At 46.6% G+C, this 17728-nt stretch overlaps 1 protein-coding gene across 1 annotated transcript; it reads right to left on the bottom strand.

Annotated features, from left to right (window-relative positions):
• Positions 1-10986: 10986 nt before the first annotated feature.
• Positions 10987-17728, bottom strand: BPIFA1 (BPI fold containing family A member 1). The gene is made up of 9 exons (XM_053671240.1): positions 17692-17728; positions 16034-16155; positions 15735-15882; positions 14156-14263; positions 13698-13847; positions 12763-12847; positions 12092-12155; positions 11618-11693; positions 10987-11078 (listed from the first exon to the last, which is right to left on the bottom strand). Exons 2-8 carry the CDS (start codon positions 16137-16139, stop codon positions 11653-11655), a joined length of 702 nt encoding a protein of 233 aa, XP_053527215.1. The 5' UTR covers positions 16140-16155; positions 17692-17728; the 3' UTR covers positions 10987-11078; positions 11618-11652.

Below are 17728 nucleotides of genomic sequence, written 5' to 3'. Positions count from 1 at the left end.
CAGTGGAACGAGCACGGGTGGGCCTGCAAAGCAAAGCGTGGCTGGTTCAATTTGCAGTCAGGGCCCGTGCCTGGGTTGTGGACCAGGTCTCCTGTAGGAGGCGCATGAGAGGCAACCACACATTGATGTTTGTCTCCTTCTCTTTCTCCTTCCCTTCCCCTCTTTCTAAAAATAAATAAGTGAACTTCTTTTATTTTTAAATAAAAGGTCTGTCTCCAAAAAAAGTTGATGATGACATTGTTTAGACAACTTGGGACTGGAGGGCTCTGGGGATGACAGTGGAAGTGACTATTCGGAACAGACAGGCCCAGACTGGCGGGTGCCTTCTTCCTCCCAGCCCTCACAGAGCCACGCAGAGACTGAAAGTGAAGAAAAACATTAAGCACAGTGGGAATATGACTTTAGACAATATTGTCAACATTACTTGACACATGTGGCTTCGATCTTTAGCCAGAGAACTCTCTGGAACCGTTAAAGTGATCCTGGGGACTGTCCAGCCCGTGGGCTGCAATGGAAAACATTTTAATCAACATACAATGAAAAGCACTGATCTTAAGTGACCTTTTGCTGAGATTTGACAAATGCATACATCTGTGTAAGCCAACCCCCTATTAAGATAACAGAAATTCATCATCACGTCAAAAAGTTTCCTTATGCCTTTTTCCAGTCCATTTCCTCTGGACCCTCCACCAAGGAAGTAGGTTCTGATTTTTTTCTTAACCACCAAAAACTGGTTCTGTCTGCTCTTGGTCTTCACGTAAATGGAACGTACAGGATATACTCTATTGTGTCTGGCTTCTTTCACTCAGCCTAATGTTTTTGGTGTTTATCCATGTGGTCGCAGCTGTTGGTAGGTCCTCCCTTCACACGGATGCACAGTGTTCCACTGCATGAGTCCATTACAGGGTGTGTGTTCATCTTTTTCCTGTTGATGGACACCTGAGCTGTTTCCAGTTTGGGATTATTGTGAATACAGTGTCTATTGAATATTTCAAGACAAGTCTTTTTGTGAATAAGTGTTTTCATTTTTCTGAATTGGGATTGCTGGGTTACAGGGGAGGGGTTTGATTACTTTATGAGAAACTATCAGAACATTTCCCAAAGTGGTTGTACCATTTAACACTTTGGCCTGCAGTGTATGAGAGTTACACACCAACATGCGGTGTGCTTAGTCTTTTTAGTTTTAGCCCTTCTGCTGGGAGTGTCAGGTGTGTCTTTTTATAAAGTATGTCCTTGGCTCCGATGGCTCAGGAGAAGGTCCGGCTCTGAGCCTTAGCTCTGGGTGCCCCCACCACCAGGTCCAGCCCTTCTCTGCCCAGCCTTGCCTTCTCCGTCTCCCATTTAGTTTTCTAACTCTAGTGACCTGAGTTTGTTTTTTGTTTTTGTTTTTTGTGTGACAGGTCCATTCATTTTTCTCTGCTTTTACATGGGCTGGTTTTTCAGCCTGGAATGTGATCCTGCCCTCACTCATCTGATGACATCACAATTGTCTTTTTAGGCTCATCTAAGATGTTACCTTCTCCAGGAAGCCTTCCTGGACCTCTCACTCAGAGGAAGTCACTCCCCCCTTAGTGCCATGAGGATACTTCTAGCTACTTCTCCTGAAGCTCTAATGGCCCTGTTCTGTAACTGTCCCACCCTCTGCCAGGGGTGTCCAATCTGTGGCCCATGGGTCACATGTGGCCCAACACAAAGTCGTCAATTTACTTACAATCTTTTTTTTGCTCTTTAGTTTTTGTTAGTGCTTGTGTATTTGATGTGTGTGGCCCAGAGATGCCAAAAGGTTGGACACCCCTGCCGGGTCTAGACTTGAACCCTGCAAGGAAGACACCTGTATGGCTCACCCCTGTGTCCTCAGCACCCAGCATGGGCTCTATACATAGTAGGAGCAGAATCGATAGTGGCAGCAGCGGCCATGGGAGTAGCCTCTGATGTCTGTTCCACGCTCCCCTGGGCTGGGCCTATGAGAAGCAGAGCAACTCCCTCATTTAGTGTTCTCCGCAACTGCACGAGGCAGGGTTGTTCCGTCCCTGTGACAGGTGAGGAAACTGAAGCTCAGAGTGGCAAAGAGGCTTGTTCCAGGCAACAGCCAGGACTTGTCAAAGCTGGGGTGTGTCTGGGCATCTTCCTACCATTCAGGCATCCGCTCAGATGTCCCCTCCTTGGAGGGATCGTCTTACATTTTCTCCCTGTCTCAGACTTACAGTCTCTGCATTACATACCCCCACTTTTTGACATTCCGAGCTGCCATCACAGCCAGCAATGATCTTTTTAACTTATTCATTGATGAGCTCCTCATCTGCACCGCACTTCAACAGTGAGCTCATGAGAACTGCAACTCTATGTCCACCATGTTGCTCCAGCTTGCCGCCACACAGTGCCACACACAGTAGGGGCACAATAAGTGCTGGCTGAAAGTGCAGCAATGAACACCCGTAGTTGCACTTTTTTTTATGTTTAAGAAGACAGGCATAAAAATGAAATATAAATATGCAATGATTTGTGCATTTTATTCCATATAAGTTTTCCTTAAAGAACATAAACAAATGTTGAACTCTGGGTAATGAAATGCATCCTGAAGTATTTAAAGATAACCAATATCCTGAAGTGAACAATATCTGTAGTTTACTTTGAAAAGCATCAAAAAATAAGATGGTTGGATGGATGGAAGGCTGGATAAACAGGCAGACCCATGACAGGGCAAGCACAGCACACTGTGAATTATAGAATCTAGGTGGTAGGTATATGGGTGCTTATAAAGAAGTTATTTCAGATTTCCTGTATGTATGAATATCTTTGTAATAAAACATTGGGGGAAAGCCACACATGTACAGGATAAAACCTTATCAGTACAGATGGAGGGTGAGTGAGCGGACATACAGCCTCCTCGTCCCCGACCCACTCTGCTCCCAGGGGTTTTAATCACGGTAAACTCTTCCTTCCAGAAAGGGCTACTTCTGCAATAGCCACCAAACAGCACTGTGTGCTGCACCTTGTTCCCCCATCCCTCATGAACGCGTCTTGGAGATTCCTCCACGTCAGCACATAGAGTTTCAGTATTTAGTTTCACAGGCTGTGTTCTGCCACGACCCTTCCCCTTGTCTCCAGGAATGGGCATCTCGCTCACATGGGTTTGCTCCCCCGTTAGGGCCCTGGTGGTGCCTCCCAGCTATTTCTGCAGCAGCTCTGACCACTGTGTCATGAAACACACCACAGAGGGTTTTATCTTGAGGTGCAGGGGCTGGCCTCTTGCCCCTCGGAAAGTTAGTCATTGGCTGTGGACTAAGTGGGGTGGGAGACTCCCGTCAGCTGAAGGTAATTCCCTAGAGAAGGGGGAGGCTGTGAGTTGTTGCTGGTCAACACTGACAGCTCCTGAGGGTTAGTGCCCAGCAGGGAGGATCCGGCTGGGGCAATGTCAGTATCAACAGTCCACTTCTTGCATTGCTGGAATCGACTTACTTTTCCCAGTAAGTTCACTCTATCAAGACCCAGCTGCTCCAGGACTCCAGTTGGCCATGGTGGTAGACTGAATTGTATCCCCTCAAATCGACATGCTGAAGTCCTAACCCCCAGGACCTCAGAATATGCCTGTATTGGGAGATAGGGCCTTTAAACAGATGATTACATTCAAATAGGGCTTTTAGAGTGGGACTGATCCAGTCTGGCCTGGACCTCAGGAGGAGAGGTGATTAGGATGATGCCCAGGAGGCATCGGGGGCATGTGTGCCCGAGGGATGACTGTCAACAGGCGGTAAGAGGGCAGCTGTCCACCAGCCAAGGAGAGAGGCCTCAGGGGAAACCGATCCTGGTGGTGCCTTGATCTTAGACTTCCAGACTCCAGAGCTGGGAGAAAATAGATTTCTGTGGTTTAAGCCATCCAGTCTATCGCATTTCATGATGGCAGCCCTGGCAAACTAACAGAGTCACTGATTTTGAGAAACTTGCAATGCTAACTAGAGTCCCCATTGAGTCATGAGGCCTTAACTGATACCCATGATCTTCCTCCTCTACTCTTCATTCAGTTTGTCCTACTTCTCAGGCCCTCTGCTGGCCCAAGTGTCTGGTTGGTCACCTGAACGGATGGAACTCGTTGGTCCCTGTTGCTGATGGGCCATACATTGAGTGATATTGATTGTGACAGCCTTGGTGTCCCCAATCTTTAAATCTTGCTTCTTCTAGGTCCCTGACTAAACTATTAAGTCATCTGCGGCAGCCTATGACACTATAAATATCTGTCCACTTCTCTCACTTCTCAAAGTGGACGACCAAGTGTGCAGCCTGCAGCTTTGCACTCTGGGAGGATGTCCTCTCGTTCCTGCCTTTCTCAGTCACTCCGGGTGGGGCTGTAGTGGCACAGCATCCATTTGGAGCTTATGCCAACATTTTGAGCTGACTCATCCATGAACAGAGCTCAAGGATTTTCCCTCCATTAGCTGGTCACAGCGAATGCCTCACTGGTGTGAACTGAGATAGAGGTGTCAGGGCAACCCTGGGAGGTGACACAGGCTCCATGGGTGGTCCCGGCCACCTATTCGTGCTCACTTATGCCCGCTGGACCTTCCTGAGCCCACATGAGATGTATCACTTCTACCTCATGATGGATTGTTGTCAGTACTGCCTGACCTCTGACTCAGTGAGTAACAGTGCCTGGTGCATGATGGGAAGTTCTGGCTGCATAGTCACTTGAGTGAGGCCTATGGCTGTGTGCCTCTTCTCTACCAGAGCTTGGGAACACGTCCAGGGCTGTTTTTCTAATAGTGTGCAGGTCTCTGCTGAAGACTGCATGACCTCAGTCCAGAACTTTAGCGGTCTTCTCTGTGACTCACTTATTGGGATTTGTCAGAAAATCCACAATGGCATCTTCACCTAGCACAGGTGCCTCTAGTACCATGAGGTCTGCCCAGTTGCATGGCTCAAGTGGCGGTGCCGCTTGGACTTCAGCATGGAGCTTCTGCACAGCCATTTCTTGCTCTGCCCTCCCCCACCCAACTCCTTAAAACTAACGTAGAAGAGATGCCCAATAAACACTCCCCTCTGGACAGGGAGGGGGATAGAGTACAGGGTGAGAGTTATAAACACAATTGCTTGCAGAGTAAGGTTACCAGAAAAAAACACAGGAAGCTCATTTAAATGTGAATTTTAGATAACAGATGAACAATGTTTTAGTTTTAGTACATGCCATGCAATATTTGGGAATACTTACGTTAAAAATTATTTATTGTTCATCTGAAATTCACGCTTAACTGGGTGTCTTAAATTTTAATTGGTAAATCTTGGCCCCATTTTAGGGGCCTACCATTTAATAACATAAGATGACTTGATATGATGAGGGTGGGGAAAATGGTGAAAGCATTTATAATCAGCACCCATTTGGAGAATAATCAGCATTTAAAGGAATTTAAAGTAAAAATGAAATTAGACTTCGGCCAAGATGCAGGTGTAGGTGGAAGCACTGCACCTTCTTGCACAACTAAGTTTAAAAACAATAAAGTTTTAGTAACAAAAACGCAGCCAAACCACAGAAAATTTAACTACACGGAAGTCTGACAATAACTTACCCTTCAGCCAAACAGGTAAGAGGGGCAGAGCCAGCAGCAGAGCGGGGTCAGGCAGGAAAGATCCACTGGACCTACCTGGGTGAGCAACCCAGGTGCGCCAGCAGCCGTGGGCGGATCCCAGGTGTGAAGTGGGTGGACCCATTGAGGGCTGATCGTGGTCACACATTTGCGCGCAGATAAACCAGTGAAGGAGCTAGCAGTGAGACGGATCGCACAGGCCTCAGGGGCAGGAAGAAGCAGAGGGAACTGCCATTGTCCCTCTCTGACCCCGCTCCCACATACAGCGTCACAAACCAGTGACCTGGGTGGCCCCGCCCTGGTGAATGCCTAAGGCTCCGCTCCTTATACCTAACAGGCCTGAACAGATCAAAACATGGCTCAAGAACAACTCAGAGCCCCAGAGCCGATAAATCTAAGCAATAAAGAAATAGCCAAACTTTCAGATGCACAGTTCAAAACACTGGTGATCAGGATGCTCACAGAACTGGTTGATTTTAGTCACAAATTAGAGGAACATATGGAAGCTAAACTAATTGAAATGAAGGGAAGTACACAGGAAACCAATAGTAATGGAAAGAAAACTGGGACTCAAATCAAAGGAGTGGACCAGAAGGAGGAAAAAAATGACCCAACAGAAAAGGATGAAGAAACAAGAATTCAAAAAAATGAGGAGAGGCTTAGGAACCTTCAGGACATCTTTAAACATTCCAACATCGGAATTATAGGGGTACCAGAAGGGGAAGAGGAACAACCATGAGTGAAAAATTTATTTGAACAAATAATTAAGGAGAACTCCCCAATCTGGCAAAGGAAATAGACTTCCAGGAAATCCAGGAAGCTCAGAGAGTCCCAAAGAAGTTGGACCCAAGAAGGAACACACCAAGGCACATCATCATTACATTAGCCAAGATTAAAGTGAAGGAGAGAATCCTAGAAGCAGCAAGAGATAAGGGGACAGTCACCTACAAAGGAGTTCCCATCAGACTGTCAGCAGATTTCTCAAAAGAAACCTTACAGGCAAGAAGGGACTGGAAAGAAGTATTCCTAGTCATGAAATCCAAAGACCTACATCCAAGATTGCTCTATCCAGCAAAGCTTTCATTTAGAATGGAAAGGCAGATAAAGTGTTTCTCAGATAAGATCAAATTCAAGGAGTTCATCATCACCAAGCCCTTATTATATGAAATGTTAAAGGGACTTACCTAAGAAAAAGAAGATAAAAAATATGAACAGTGAAAGGACAGCAAACTCACAGTTATTAACAACCATACCTAAAACCAAAGCAAACTAAGAGGACAGCTAGATCAGGAGCAGAACCATAGAAATGAAGATCACATGGAGGGTTAGCAACAGGGGAGTGGGAGAAGGAGAAGGGGGGAGAAGGTACAGAAAATAAGTAACATAGATGGTAGGTAGAAAATAGATAGGGGGAGGGCAAGAATAGTATGGGAAATATAGAATTTAAAGAACTTGAGACACATGGTCATAAACTAAAGGGGGGAATGGTGGAGGAGGGGGTGTGCAGAGTGGAGGGGAATAACGGGGGAAATAGAACAACTGTAATGGCATAATAAAATATATTTAAAAAAATAAAAATGAAAAACTATGTGTCAGATTTGGCTGGATGCTCGTGAATTTGTAACCTGTGGCAAAAAGCTTGGGCTCTAGTTTGACTTCCAGAATTTGAATCCTGGATGCAATGCTCACAAGTTGTATGAACTTGAGCCTTAGCATCCTAATGTTTATGAGTATTAAATAAAATCCTGCACTTAAAGGACTGAGCAAGGTGCTGGTCCCATCATTAATGCTAAATAAATGTTAATCTTCAAGATGATTGCTGGGTTGCTATGCAATTGCTCCCTCTAGTGGTCACAGGACATATATGTGAGCGCTGGTGCAAGGCTAGGATGCTGGAGGTCTTCTTGCTTCAGGGTATCTGGTAGCCAGACTAGTCACGCTCTTGAGGACCAGTCTGTAAGTTCCTTACATTCCAATCATTCACATACTACCTTACAATTTATACCACCTACCAGCCACATAAACAATTTACTAATTCTCCTTTATTCTCTTTTAAACTGTGTCACTATCTTTAAAGAAATCCATCATAATAGGAAATGTTACAATTTTCAGTTAAAAAGCCCAGCATCAACTTTCAGAAATAGAAGTTAACCACAAGTAGATACAAGTGAAACAGAAAAGTGTTCAGTTTTCCCGGATATTGTGGTGAGAAGAGTAATTGGAGGACCTCTCTGTCCCCCACCACTGCCCCCCCATGACGAAGTGAGGCTCAAATAATTTGCTTCTGAAATTGTTCCAGAATGAGTTGGCATGAATGATGATAACGGCTATGTTTCTTGAAACCTCACTATGTGCCAGGCACTGTGATAGGCCCATGTTTTACATGCATTAGCTGATTTAATCTTCACAAACTCCCTCTGGGATGGGGGTTTTTGCAGACAAGGAAACTGGGGCTCAGAGTGTCTGGCCAGGGGAATGTGAAGGAAGTAATATGTTCATGCTACTTTTCAGCCTGGCCCTTAGTAATGTCCTGCCCATTTGCCAGTCCTCAGTGCACTGTCTTGGTGACCATGGAGGTTGCGCATTTCAGATGGTGTAGCTCCAAAATGGAGCATGGAGTAAATGTATGAGTCAAGAATACAACTTCATAGTGTTAGGCCACTGGGGTTTTAGGGCTCCTTTGTTACTGCAGCAAAGACTTGCTCTGTTCTGACTAATACTGTGGCAATTTATATTCCATTTTTTAAAAAGTGAGCAAGTTCAGAGACATTACTATTAAGGATAATTATTAGAAGAAGGAAATGGGGAGTTGGGAACAGGAAAGAGAATGAAAGCAGGCAGTAGAGAAACAGTTGGGATGTGGTGACGAAGACTTAGGAATGAAGAAGGAGTCTGAGAGATGGTATACCCAGGCCGTTGTGAGTAAAGAGGGTTGGGGGGCACAAGAGAGGTAAAACGAGTCAAGCTGTTCAAGTTTGAAATTAATGATCAAGCAGAAACATGAGGCATGTTGTAAGGGCAAGAACTCAAGCACATTTCCTCCTTTCCGCTGGTTGACATTTGAGACAGGTGTGGCTCTGAATGGCTAGTCATTGTGAATGACTTGCCTTCCTCCTTTCCTTTGGAGAGCACCCTTGCTAGGTAGGACCCTGGGCTTGATGGGGCCAGTACCTGCCCTCTTGTGGTCCAGAGGGTTCATGGTTATGGTGAGAACTGCAGTTTTCACTCCCTGGTGGATCAACTCCAACCCGCTGAAAAATTTTGATATTTACCCTGTGTGTTCATTGGAGTCTTTGGTGGCCTCTGTAGAATATGAGAGCAAATGCCACTGAATGAGGCAAGATCACAGAGCCCAGGATGATTGATATATTTATTGATCAAATACCTCCCAGATTGTTGGAAGCCTTTGGTTAATTTTGAGAGTTCTAAAAAAGTTGGTTCTGTTTTTTGCCATTTTTGTCATTGCTTTTATGCAGGAGAGAATTTTCAGGGGTCTTTAATCTACCATGTTCACTGACATATTTTTAGAGAGTTTTAAAAAGAGAGTTCTGATTTCCCTGCCATCTCTCTGACTGTTTTGTATTCAGGGATCTTGGACTAGTTACTTAGGAACTGCAGTTGTTACAGGAGGAGAAAGAGCCATCTGTGAGCTATGGGAAGAAGTCCTGGGGGGCAGTGGGAAAATGGTCTAGAGATGGGTAGTGGGTGAATGTCCAGGTCAGAATGCATTTTGGTGCCATGATCAGGGGGCAGCAGGAGCAATTCTGATCTGATGGTTCCAGGTGTGTGTCCCTGTCCTTATCCACCTTGATTCTTGTAGCCTCATCCAAGGAGGACTCTCAGTCTTGACCTAACCCTTGCCCACAAAGGACGTGAAGGTAGCTAATGCCTGGATCCTCCCTCATCCCAGTCAGGTGCTAACGGCTGGTTTCCATTCAGGAAGGTCCTCTGTACTTCACGTCACTAACTGGACAGACATTTACCATGGTCATGCAACTGTTTATGGAATTTAATAGTTCTGATCCTGAGCTCAGAGATCTCCTACTTCTGTGAGTGTGGAAGATGTTTCCTCTCTTGTGTCCTCACCAGGAGACACCTGCTGGTTCCCTACAACTAACCGTTTTGCAGTCCTGAACTCCGTGACTGTCCTCCCAGGATGCCCTGTTGGTTGGTGGCAACAGTGTGTGCAGACAGTGGTGGGTCTGGACATGATGACAGATGTTTCCCAGGGGTTGAGAAACATCACCCTGAACCTGCTCATTTTCACAAGGTCAATGGGGTCTCCTAAAGAGCAAGGGACAAGATTTTCTGTGAAGTCTGTGGAGTTTCAGTCCTTGGTTTGTCTTTTTTGTCATTCTGTGGCTGTGTGCAAGTTGTTCACATATACCCCACAGCTCAGTGTTCTCATGTGTGGAGTGACAGGGTTGGGCTTGTCCTATAAGGACCTCAAATAATGGTAACATATTTATTTTTTATTTGAAGGGACAACCTTCACTATTTTGGTTAGCCCTGTTCTTCCTTCTTGCATTTAGTTTTTTCATAAATCTTACCTGTGTTAACAGTCTCAGTATCCTTGGTCCCTTCTTCTTTGTTCCTTTAAATCTATCTTCTTCCTTCCAAACTTTGAATCTTACTCAAGCCAACAATAATCTTTTCAGATGCAATGCCAATGACTCTTCTCTGTCCCTACTTTTCTCAAGCCTTTCAGCAATGAACACTTTGGCCCAGTTGGCCCTTCCTCCTACACTTCCTTTTTGTCATCTTTATCATCCTCTTGCTGTGAGAACAGAAAAGAGGCCAGTATGACTGGTTGCAAGTAAGCGAAGAGGAGTGGTAGACAACTTGTGCATCCTCAGCTTCTAGGACTCTCTCTTGGGGTCTCCCAGGCACTTCTGTGCAGTGTGGCCATACCTAGCCTCCCACATTCCCAGTTACCTTTGGGCTCCCAAACCTGATACATGGACAGGAGCCTCAGTAGCTCCCTCACCCACACCTGTCCAGGTCCACCCCCTGAACATCTCTCAAACTGCCATTTTTACTTCTTATGTGGTAACCTTGTATGTCACCATCATCTCTGCCTGGGGTGTCACATCTACCCCTACCACCCTGTCCACCTGTTCTAAGGGCCCCAGAGCAGTCACTCTGAAATCCACATTCATCTGAACATGTCCCAGTCCTGCTAAAGACCATTATGATCCCGGATGCAAGGTCCAAACTCTGTTCTGTGGCTCCAACCACCCAGGCCAGGATGCTTTCCAACCAATGAGCACTTAAGTGATGCTGAAGAATGACAAGGTCCCGTGTGCAGACAAGAGCAATTTTATTTAGTGAGGAAGTGTGGAATGTAACACATGCCTGGTGGAAAAAGAGGGGAAGCAGTTTCCTTGGAGAGAAGACTGCTGTTGGCCCCAAACAGTGGTTGTGTAATTGTTCAGGACATGGGCAGCATTCTGTGAATCCTCGGAGCTGGGCAGGGAATGGATTGAGCAGCAGGAAGTGGTTCTGTTGCAAGAAGACCTCAATCAGAATGGGGACTGGAGGCCACTGACTCTTGTTTGCACTGGCCCATCATCAAACCCTCCAGAGAGAGGGCAGGAGGCTGAGACCCTAGGGCTAGGGTCTTGTTTCAGCTACAAAGGGATCCCAGGTCTGGGTCAGGGGGCTCCTTGTGCCCGTGTTTGACTGGTGTGTGTCTGTGTATCCACAGACACCTGTGTGCAGTGAATTTGCATGTGTGTGCACAAGTGTAAGTGTGCTGGTGTGAGAGTGTGTGTCTCTGTACACCTGTCTGAGTGACGTGTTTGGGTGTGTATGTGCGTGCATCCACGACCATGTGTGTTTTTGTTTGTGATTGTGTTGTGTTGCTGCCTGTGTTCCCAACTGCCGTCAGAATCTCTGTGGACTTTTCTGGGCACATCTATACTTGTCACTGTGGCACTTGTCTCTCTCTTTGGATGTTACTGTCACAACCCCTCTGCTGCCTTTGACCAGGGGAAGAACAGTAGCCTCCAGAATCCTGGGGAGTTGGGAACAGCACTTACCAGCTCAGGAGAGACCAGGTCCCTTCCTGGAACATTTAGACCGAAATGCTAATATTCTTTCCCGGAATCAGATTCTCTGGAAAATGAAAAACCACCATTGCAGACCTGAGACATGGTCTCAGAGTAAGGTGTCTGGGATATCCCATATTCCTTCTGAGGCCTGGGGCCAGGGACCGGCAACTCTGGAAGTCTGACCAAGCTCAGGCAGGGCTTGGCAGGGGCAATGCCTCCTTTCACCAACCAGCCCAGCTCTCCTCGGTGTCAGGGCTGATGGGGGGGGAAAGGGTCTATACTTCAACACTATCTGAATAAATCAAGGCAAAAAAAAAAAAACCCCGAAAGGGAGAGAGTTGAGGCTGGAGGGGTCTACGTGACCCATGGTGTGCAGGGACAGGGCTCCTTGGGGAAAACACAGTTCCTGCAGAGGGGGAGAGAGGGCTTCCAAGCCCTCTCTCCCCCTCTGCAGATACTTACCAGCAATGGATTGCACTATGGTCACATCCAACTGGCTGAGAACTCCATTGACTATAGAGCACACCTGAATGAGGGGCAGAGAGTGGAGGTAGACAAAGTGGTACTTGGAGGGAGACCCTGGGAGCAACATCGTTTTAGAATGGATTCTTGAGGGGAGTTTTCTACCATTTCCTTTTATCTGAGAATATTTGTTTTTTGAGCATTCCCACAGATAAATGCTCACACTTCCACTGGGCAGAAGGAGAAACTGAAGGCATGTATGTGAAGCACCCAATCGCACAGCGAGCCAGTGTTCACTCTGTGACATGACACCTGTTTCTAACAAGGTGGACTTCTCTGGGAGGGGTGCATTTCTGGCCAGAGGAGGCACTCAAGCAAAGGCTGGAAGTGTGCTTCTCTGCAGCCGAAGTTGGGGTGGACTTCTATGGGTAGGGCCAATCCATTTCAGCTGTAGTATGGGGACATGTTCAGGGCCTGGCCCAGAGCAAGAACCAATCAGTATGTTGAAGGATGGAAAGACGAAACATAGAAAGATGGATCAATAGACAGATAGACGTGGATGCAATTTACTCATGAAACTGAAAGCTCAGAATAGCTCATTCCAGGGGCCTCTTTCAGCCTGAGAAGCTCTAAGATGCAAGGGCTAGAAGCCCTCACTTCAACCCACTTACCTCACCCAGCACAAACTTAGGAATGGTGTTAGTCAAGATATTGACGAGCTTATTAATAAGGCGTTGAATGAGGAAGGTTTGAGTTCTGAAAGACAAAAGCCATGGGCAGTGCAGAGGCCTGGTGTTGGTATGAAGAAGGCTTCAGAGGGGTCAGAGGGGCCACTAGGCTTATCACACTCTCAGCATTAAGCAACCGAAACTGGGTCTTGTTCACACTCTCATGAAGGCAAACACCAAAGTGCCTATCCAAAGGGAATAATATCCTACACAGCAATGCACACAGTGGGACATGTAGAATAAATACATAGTTCTAGTATACAGTAGGTATTCAATGAAATTTTGCAGAATCCATAAGCGGATGAGCAGTGCTTAGCGTATAGTAGTTATGAGGATTCAATGAGATGATATATATGAGCACAATATATGTGTTCACTAAATGTTAGACATGATAGGAACGAATTCTGCATATTGTGCATGACCAGGCTTGTAACAGGTAACTGAAATAAGTAACCCAGAGAGGCTCCATAGATTTTTTACCCCTTACTAAGACAAAGCACATTCACACCTATTAGGTAAGTGGGGTTATCAATAAATAACTGCAATGCAGTTGCATATTACAGTTTGGGGAAGTACTGTCCAAGTTCATGCAGGAAGCACTCTACCTCTCCTCATGCCCTCTCGTAGATGGGGTTTGAATTCAGACTTCTTGTTCACTGATCCAGCATAAAATTGGTCAGCCCAGATTAAGAAGGGATAAGTCATTATCCATCCATCCATCCATCTTTCCTCTTGCCCATCAATCTTCCCATTTGTTCATCCTCCCACCCTTTCATCCTCCCACTCATTCATTCTTCCATTCTTTTATCTTTCCAACTATGTATCCATCATCCCTTTCTGTTGTCTCTGGGAAGGTGAAGCCAACCCTCTGGCCTTACCCATCAAGCAGGGCGATTTTCACATCGGCAGGGGATTGAGAGCAGCCGCCAAGGACCAAGTGGATCCCATTCTCATCTTTCTGAGGATAGACTTCTACAGAGACATTTAGCTTCACAGACAACTTTAACAGACGTAGGTTGACTACGGGCCTGCAGAGAAGAGAGAGGCCCCACCACATTCTAAGAAGAGAAGGCTTTTTTCCTCACCAGGAATGCCAGCCTCACCTCACTCCATCTTGCCCATAGATGTACACATCTCATTTCCCAGTAGGGGAAACCAGGACTCAAAGAAGTCAAGGGAGTTTCCCAAGTGACTCCAGGTCACTGAACATAGCAGCAAATAAACTGAACTTGGAGGCTCATGTCTGTTAGGCTCAAATGCCCCCTTTTTGGCTGCCCATGGTCATCAGGGTCTCCTTTGGTGAGCCACCCTCCCACCTTCCCTTGGGGCTACTCACACTCGAAAATTGACGTCAAAGCCCAGAGGGATGTTGACGATGAGGCGATGGCCATCTTCGCTCGGCGTAAGGTCAATTTCCAGTAGTTTGGGTTTAGTGATCTCTATACTGCCCAGGAGATGAAGGGAAAAACATTAGCTTTTCTAGCCCCAAACCTATAAACCACATGTAACCCAATATTACCTATTCCAGAGGTAGAGCTACCCATGAGGTGGGATGGGGGAGACAGGAGGGCAGTCTTGCGGCAAAAACCACCTTGGGGTCTGAGTTGCATCAGTTTTCCCCAACCTCCGCACTGGGCCATATCCTGACATACCCATGGCCCTGTCTTCAACTTGGGTCTGCAAGGTGTTCCAGGATAGAGACTGGACTGTATTTACATTCTGTCCAGATTGTGTTTGCATTCTTTATGCCAGTTCAGAGCCTTACAAAGAAAGAGGCTACTCCATATTGGTTGACTATGGATTGATGAGCAGGTGAGTAGATGAATATGTGAGTGGATACATGGAAGAATAAGTGTTTAAATGGAAGGAAGGATGGACAAATGAATGGATGGATGGGTAAGTGGGTGAGTGGATGATGTGTGGACAAGTGGAGTAAGTCTTTAACAAACACGTATGAGTAGAAATCACTCATGACTTTCAATGGCAGGTTAATCAACAATGTTTGTCATGGAGATGGAGAAGCAGGAAGTCAGGGAGAGTAGAAGTAAGCCTCTTCTCTAAGCCAGCCATTGTGGCAGGTGATTATATCTTTTCCAGTTCTCCTAACAGTTTTTCTCTGTGGGTGCCATAATCTTCATTTTATAGATAGAGAACCTGAGTGACACTGAGAAACCCAAAGGGGACTTGAGTGCCTGGTCTCAGGTCACCCAGCAAGTACATGGTACATTTGAAAACCAAACCCAAGACTATGTCTGTTTTCAAGTCAGGGGCAGGCACCTCGGTGGGTAGGAATCTGGGCTTTGATCCAGCCCTACCAAGGACCCAGGCTTTGCCAGCTCCCTGCATTAAGCTTCCCGTGATTCCTTCTTGCTTAGTGAGCTCACAGACATCTCACAGGAAACACCATATTAGATCATTCCATGGACATCACTTTGACAATATAATTGAGGAGAGTGGTTTACACTTTCTTGCTTACACCAAAGTTCCCCTGTGTTCTAAGGGATTCTACAGGTGAGAACAAAATTACCATTGTGTAGTGGAAAAACCTTGACTTTGGAATTACGTAAATTAGAATTAGATCCTTCCCTCTGCATCATTCTAGTTGTGTGAGCACAGGCACATTTCTGTGCTTCAGTTTCTCCATCTGCAAAGTGGGTATTATTAAATCGTCCTCAGAGGGTTGTTCTGAGGCTTACAGATGATACTGAGGACTCAGGATATGCTTTAGGACTAAGGACAATTGCTGGCTCAAGAGGACTGGTGTTCCCTGCCAGCCTGCGAGAAAGGCCTCAGACTGAGTGCTGGGCTCATGTTCAGACCACCCTTCTTCCTCCTTTAGGCTCCTGCCTAGGGCAAACAGATCTCCAGTGGGCGGCCTCTGGTGGGGACCAAGGCCCTGCTTTAGGGCTACTCACCCAGTGAGGCTTTCCAGAGGATTGAGCAGTTGCTGAAGCAGCCTGCCAAGCAGGCCATCAGAACTATTTCCAGTTTTTAGGATGTCCAGGAGTGGAAGGTTTTTGATGGTATCCAACAGACCCCCAGAGAGCAGGCCATTGCTGAGAGCTGGAGATGGGTATAGGGGTTCTCAGGGGTCAGAGCTGACAATTTAAGATCCTCAGCCCCCTTCCTCCATTCATCCTTTCCCCCTCCCCCCATTGGATGGTGGGGAACACACACACACACCTGGATGGGGTTGTCAGAGATTCTCACTTACCACCTGTCAACTGTCCAGCAATATCTGTAGGACTTGAAGCCAGGTCCACCGGCAGAGGCAGGGCCAGCAGCCCACAGAAGACAATGAGGCCCCCAGTTTGAAACATCTTCTCTCCTTGGTGCCTACGAACAGGATGACAGGCCCAATGTGACACGGATAGCAGAAAGAAACTCATCCACCACCTGTCCCTGGCCTCTGGAATACCAGTGAGAGAATAGCAATTGCTGCTAACCCTACTCAGCATTTCCTCTGTGCCAGGCATCAGGCTGAGCTCTCCACACTGGGTAACTGATTTCATCTTAACCACACCCTAAGGTGTGGCGCCAATTGTCTGCATTGCTCAGGTGAAGAAATGGGGGTCTAGTGAGTTAGGTAACTTCCTTTAAGATCACAAGTACACATGAGGACAGAATTTGAAGCCAGACCCAGAGGCTTCTGTCTAAATTAAGTGATCATCAGATGTACTCTCTAATTGGTCTTACAGTGGTTTGGACCATTGCCCCTAGTGCCTGCTGTTCAGACAAAGCAAATGAAAAACTTAAATATGCTAGTGGCTGAGGAACTGAGCTGCTTTGTCACCGTCCCTGTTCAGTCGTTTGGTCCAGGCCCAGCCCGTGCATGTCACACTATCAGAGGGCACGTAGTTGTAGCCACCATCTCATCTAGACTGGTGTTGGGGAAATGCTGGGCTATTCAAAGTCCTCATTTCACAAGGAGAATCAGGGGACCAGAGAAAAGTAGTGATAGTCTCAAGGTCACACAGCAAATTGATGGCAGAGCTGTGGTTGGATGTAGGTTTCTGAACCTGTCCCCACCCCACACACAAACATACAACACACACACATACATGCACACATACTCTTTTCTATGCCTTTGTCTTCTCCTTCAAAGCTGACCTAGATGAACTTCTGGGGAACCCCTGACATATGGCTGCCTTTTGCACCAATCTCCTGCAAGGTATCACCAACCTCTCACAGGCTTATTTGGCAGCTGGCAGGGGTGTCCAAAGCTGGAGCTGGTACCTATATTTCAGACCTGCCTGGCTATTTGGGGCAATATTCCATCCACTGGCCTTTTTGGCCAAAGCTCCATCATTGCTGTGGCCGACTGAAATTGAAAGGACTTTTTGGTCTGGAGAGCCAATTGCAGCCTCCCTAGGGCTTGGGCCTCTGAATCTCCTTTGGGAAACAGGCCTTTTATGAATTCTCTAGAAGTTAAGGTCCCTAGTCCCAGAAAAATGCAACAAAATGTGTAAAACTGGGAAGATTTTAGGAAGTTTTTGGGTGGTGATCTGAATTCCCAAAAGCAACCTCAAGTTGAAACTTGTGCTACAGAGACTTGGACTCAGGGTACGAAGAGGGTGCCCACGAGACAATTTCAGCAGTCACACCTGCAGCCACAAACTCCTTTTTCTACATTTCTGCATTCAAACCTTTCCCTAGTGACATTACTGGTCTCTTGGGGAACGGAGTGCATGGCCGCCCCATGCCTCAGAGAATGGCCAGTTCCATTTAGAAGAGGCAGTTTAGGCCAGTTTCTTTTAGAAGACCCTCAATGAGTGATGCTAATATAGTCAGCCAGGGCCCACCCCACAGCGAGGAGCCTGGCACCCCTGCCACCCAGGGCTCCATTGTGGGAGCATGACAGGCAGGACTCACCTGGGCTTTTCAGAGGTCCTGGCGGTTGTCCTGGTCT

The sequence above is a fragment of the Artibeus jamaicensis genome, unplaced genomic scaffold (assembly GCF_021234435.1).
Source record: "Artibeus jamaicensis isolate MK-2021 breed Jamaican fruit bat unplaced genomic scaffold, CSHL_Jam_final contig_685, whole genome shotgun sequence".
Taxonomy (NCBI): domain Eukaryota; kingdom Metazoa; phylum Chordata; class Mammalia; order Chiroptera; family Phyllostomidae; genus Artibeus; species Artibeus jamaicensis.
This window is presented reverse-complemented; position numbering and strand designations above follow the sequence as displayed.

Coding starts and splice junctions, on each gene's coding strand:
- BPIFA1 (XM_053671240.1), bottom strand. CDS start 16,139: ATGTTTCAAACTGGGGGCCTCATTGTCTTCTGTGGGCTGCTGGCCCTG. Junction 13,848..14,155: donor TTTGACGTCAATTTTCGAGT/GTGAGTAGCCCC, acceptor TCTTCTCTGCAG/GCCCGTAGTCAACCTACGTC. Junction 12,156..12,762: donor CTAAGTTTGTGCTGGGTGAG/GTAAGTGGGTTG, acceptor CCCCTCATTCAG/GTGTGCTCTATAGTCAATGG.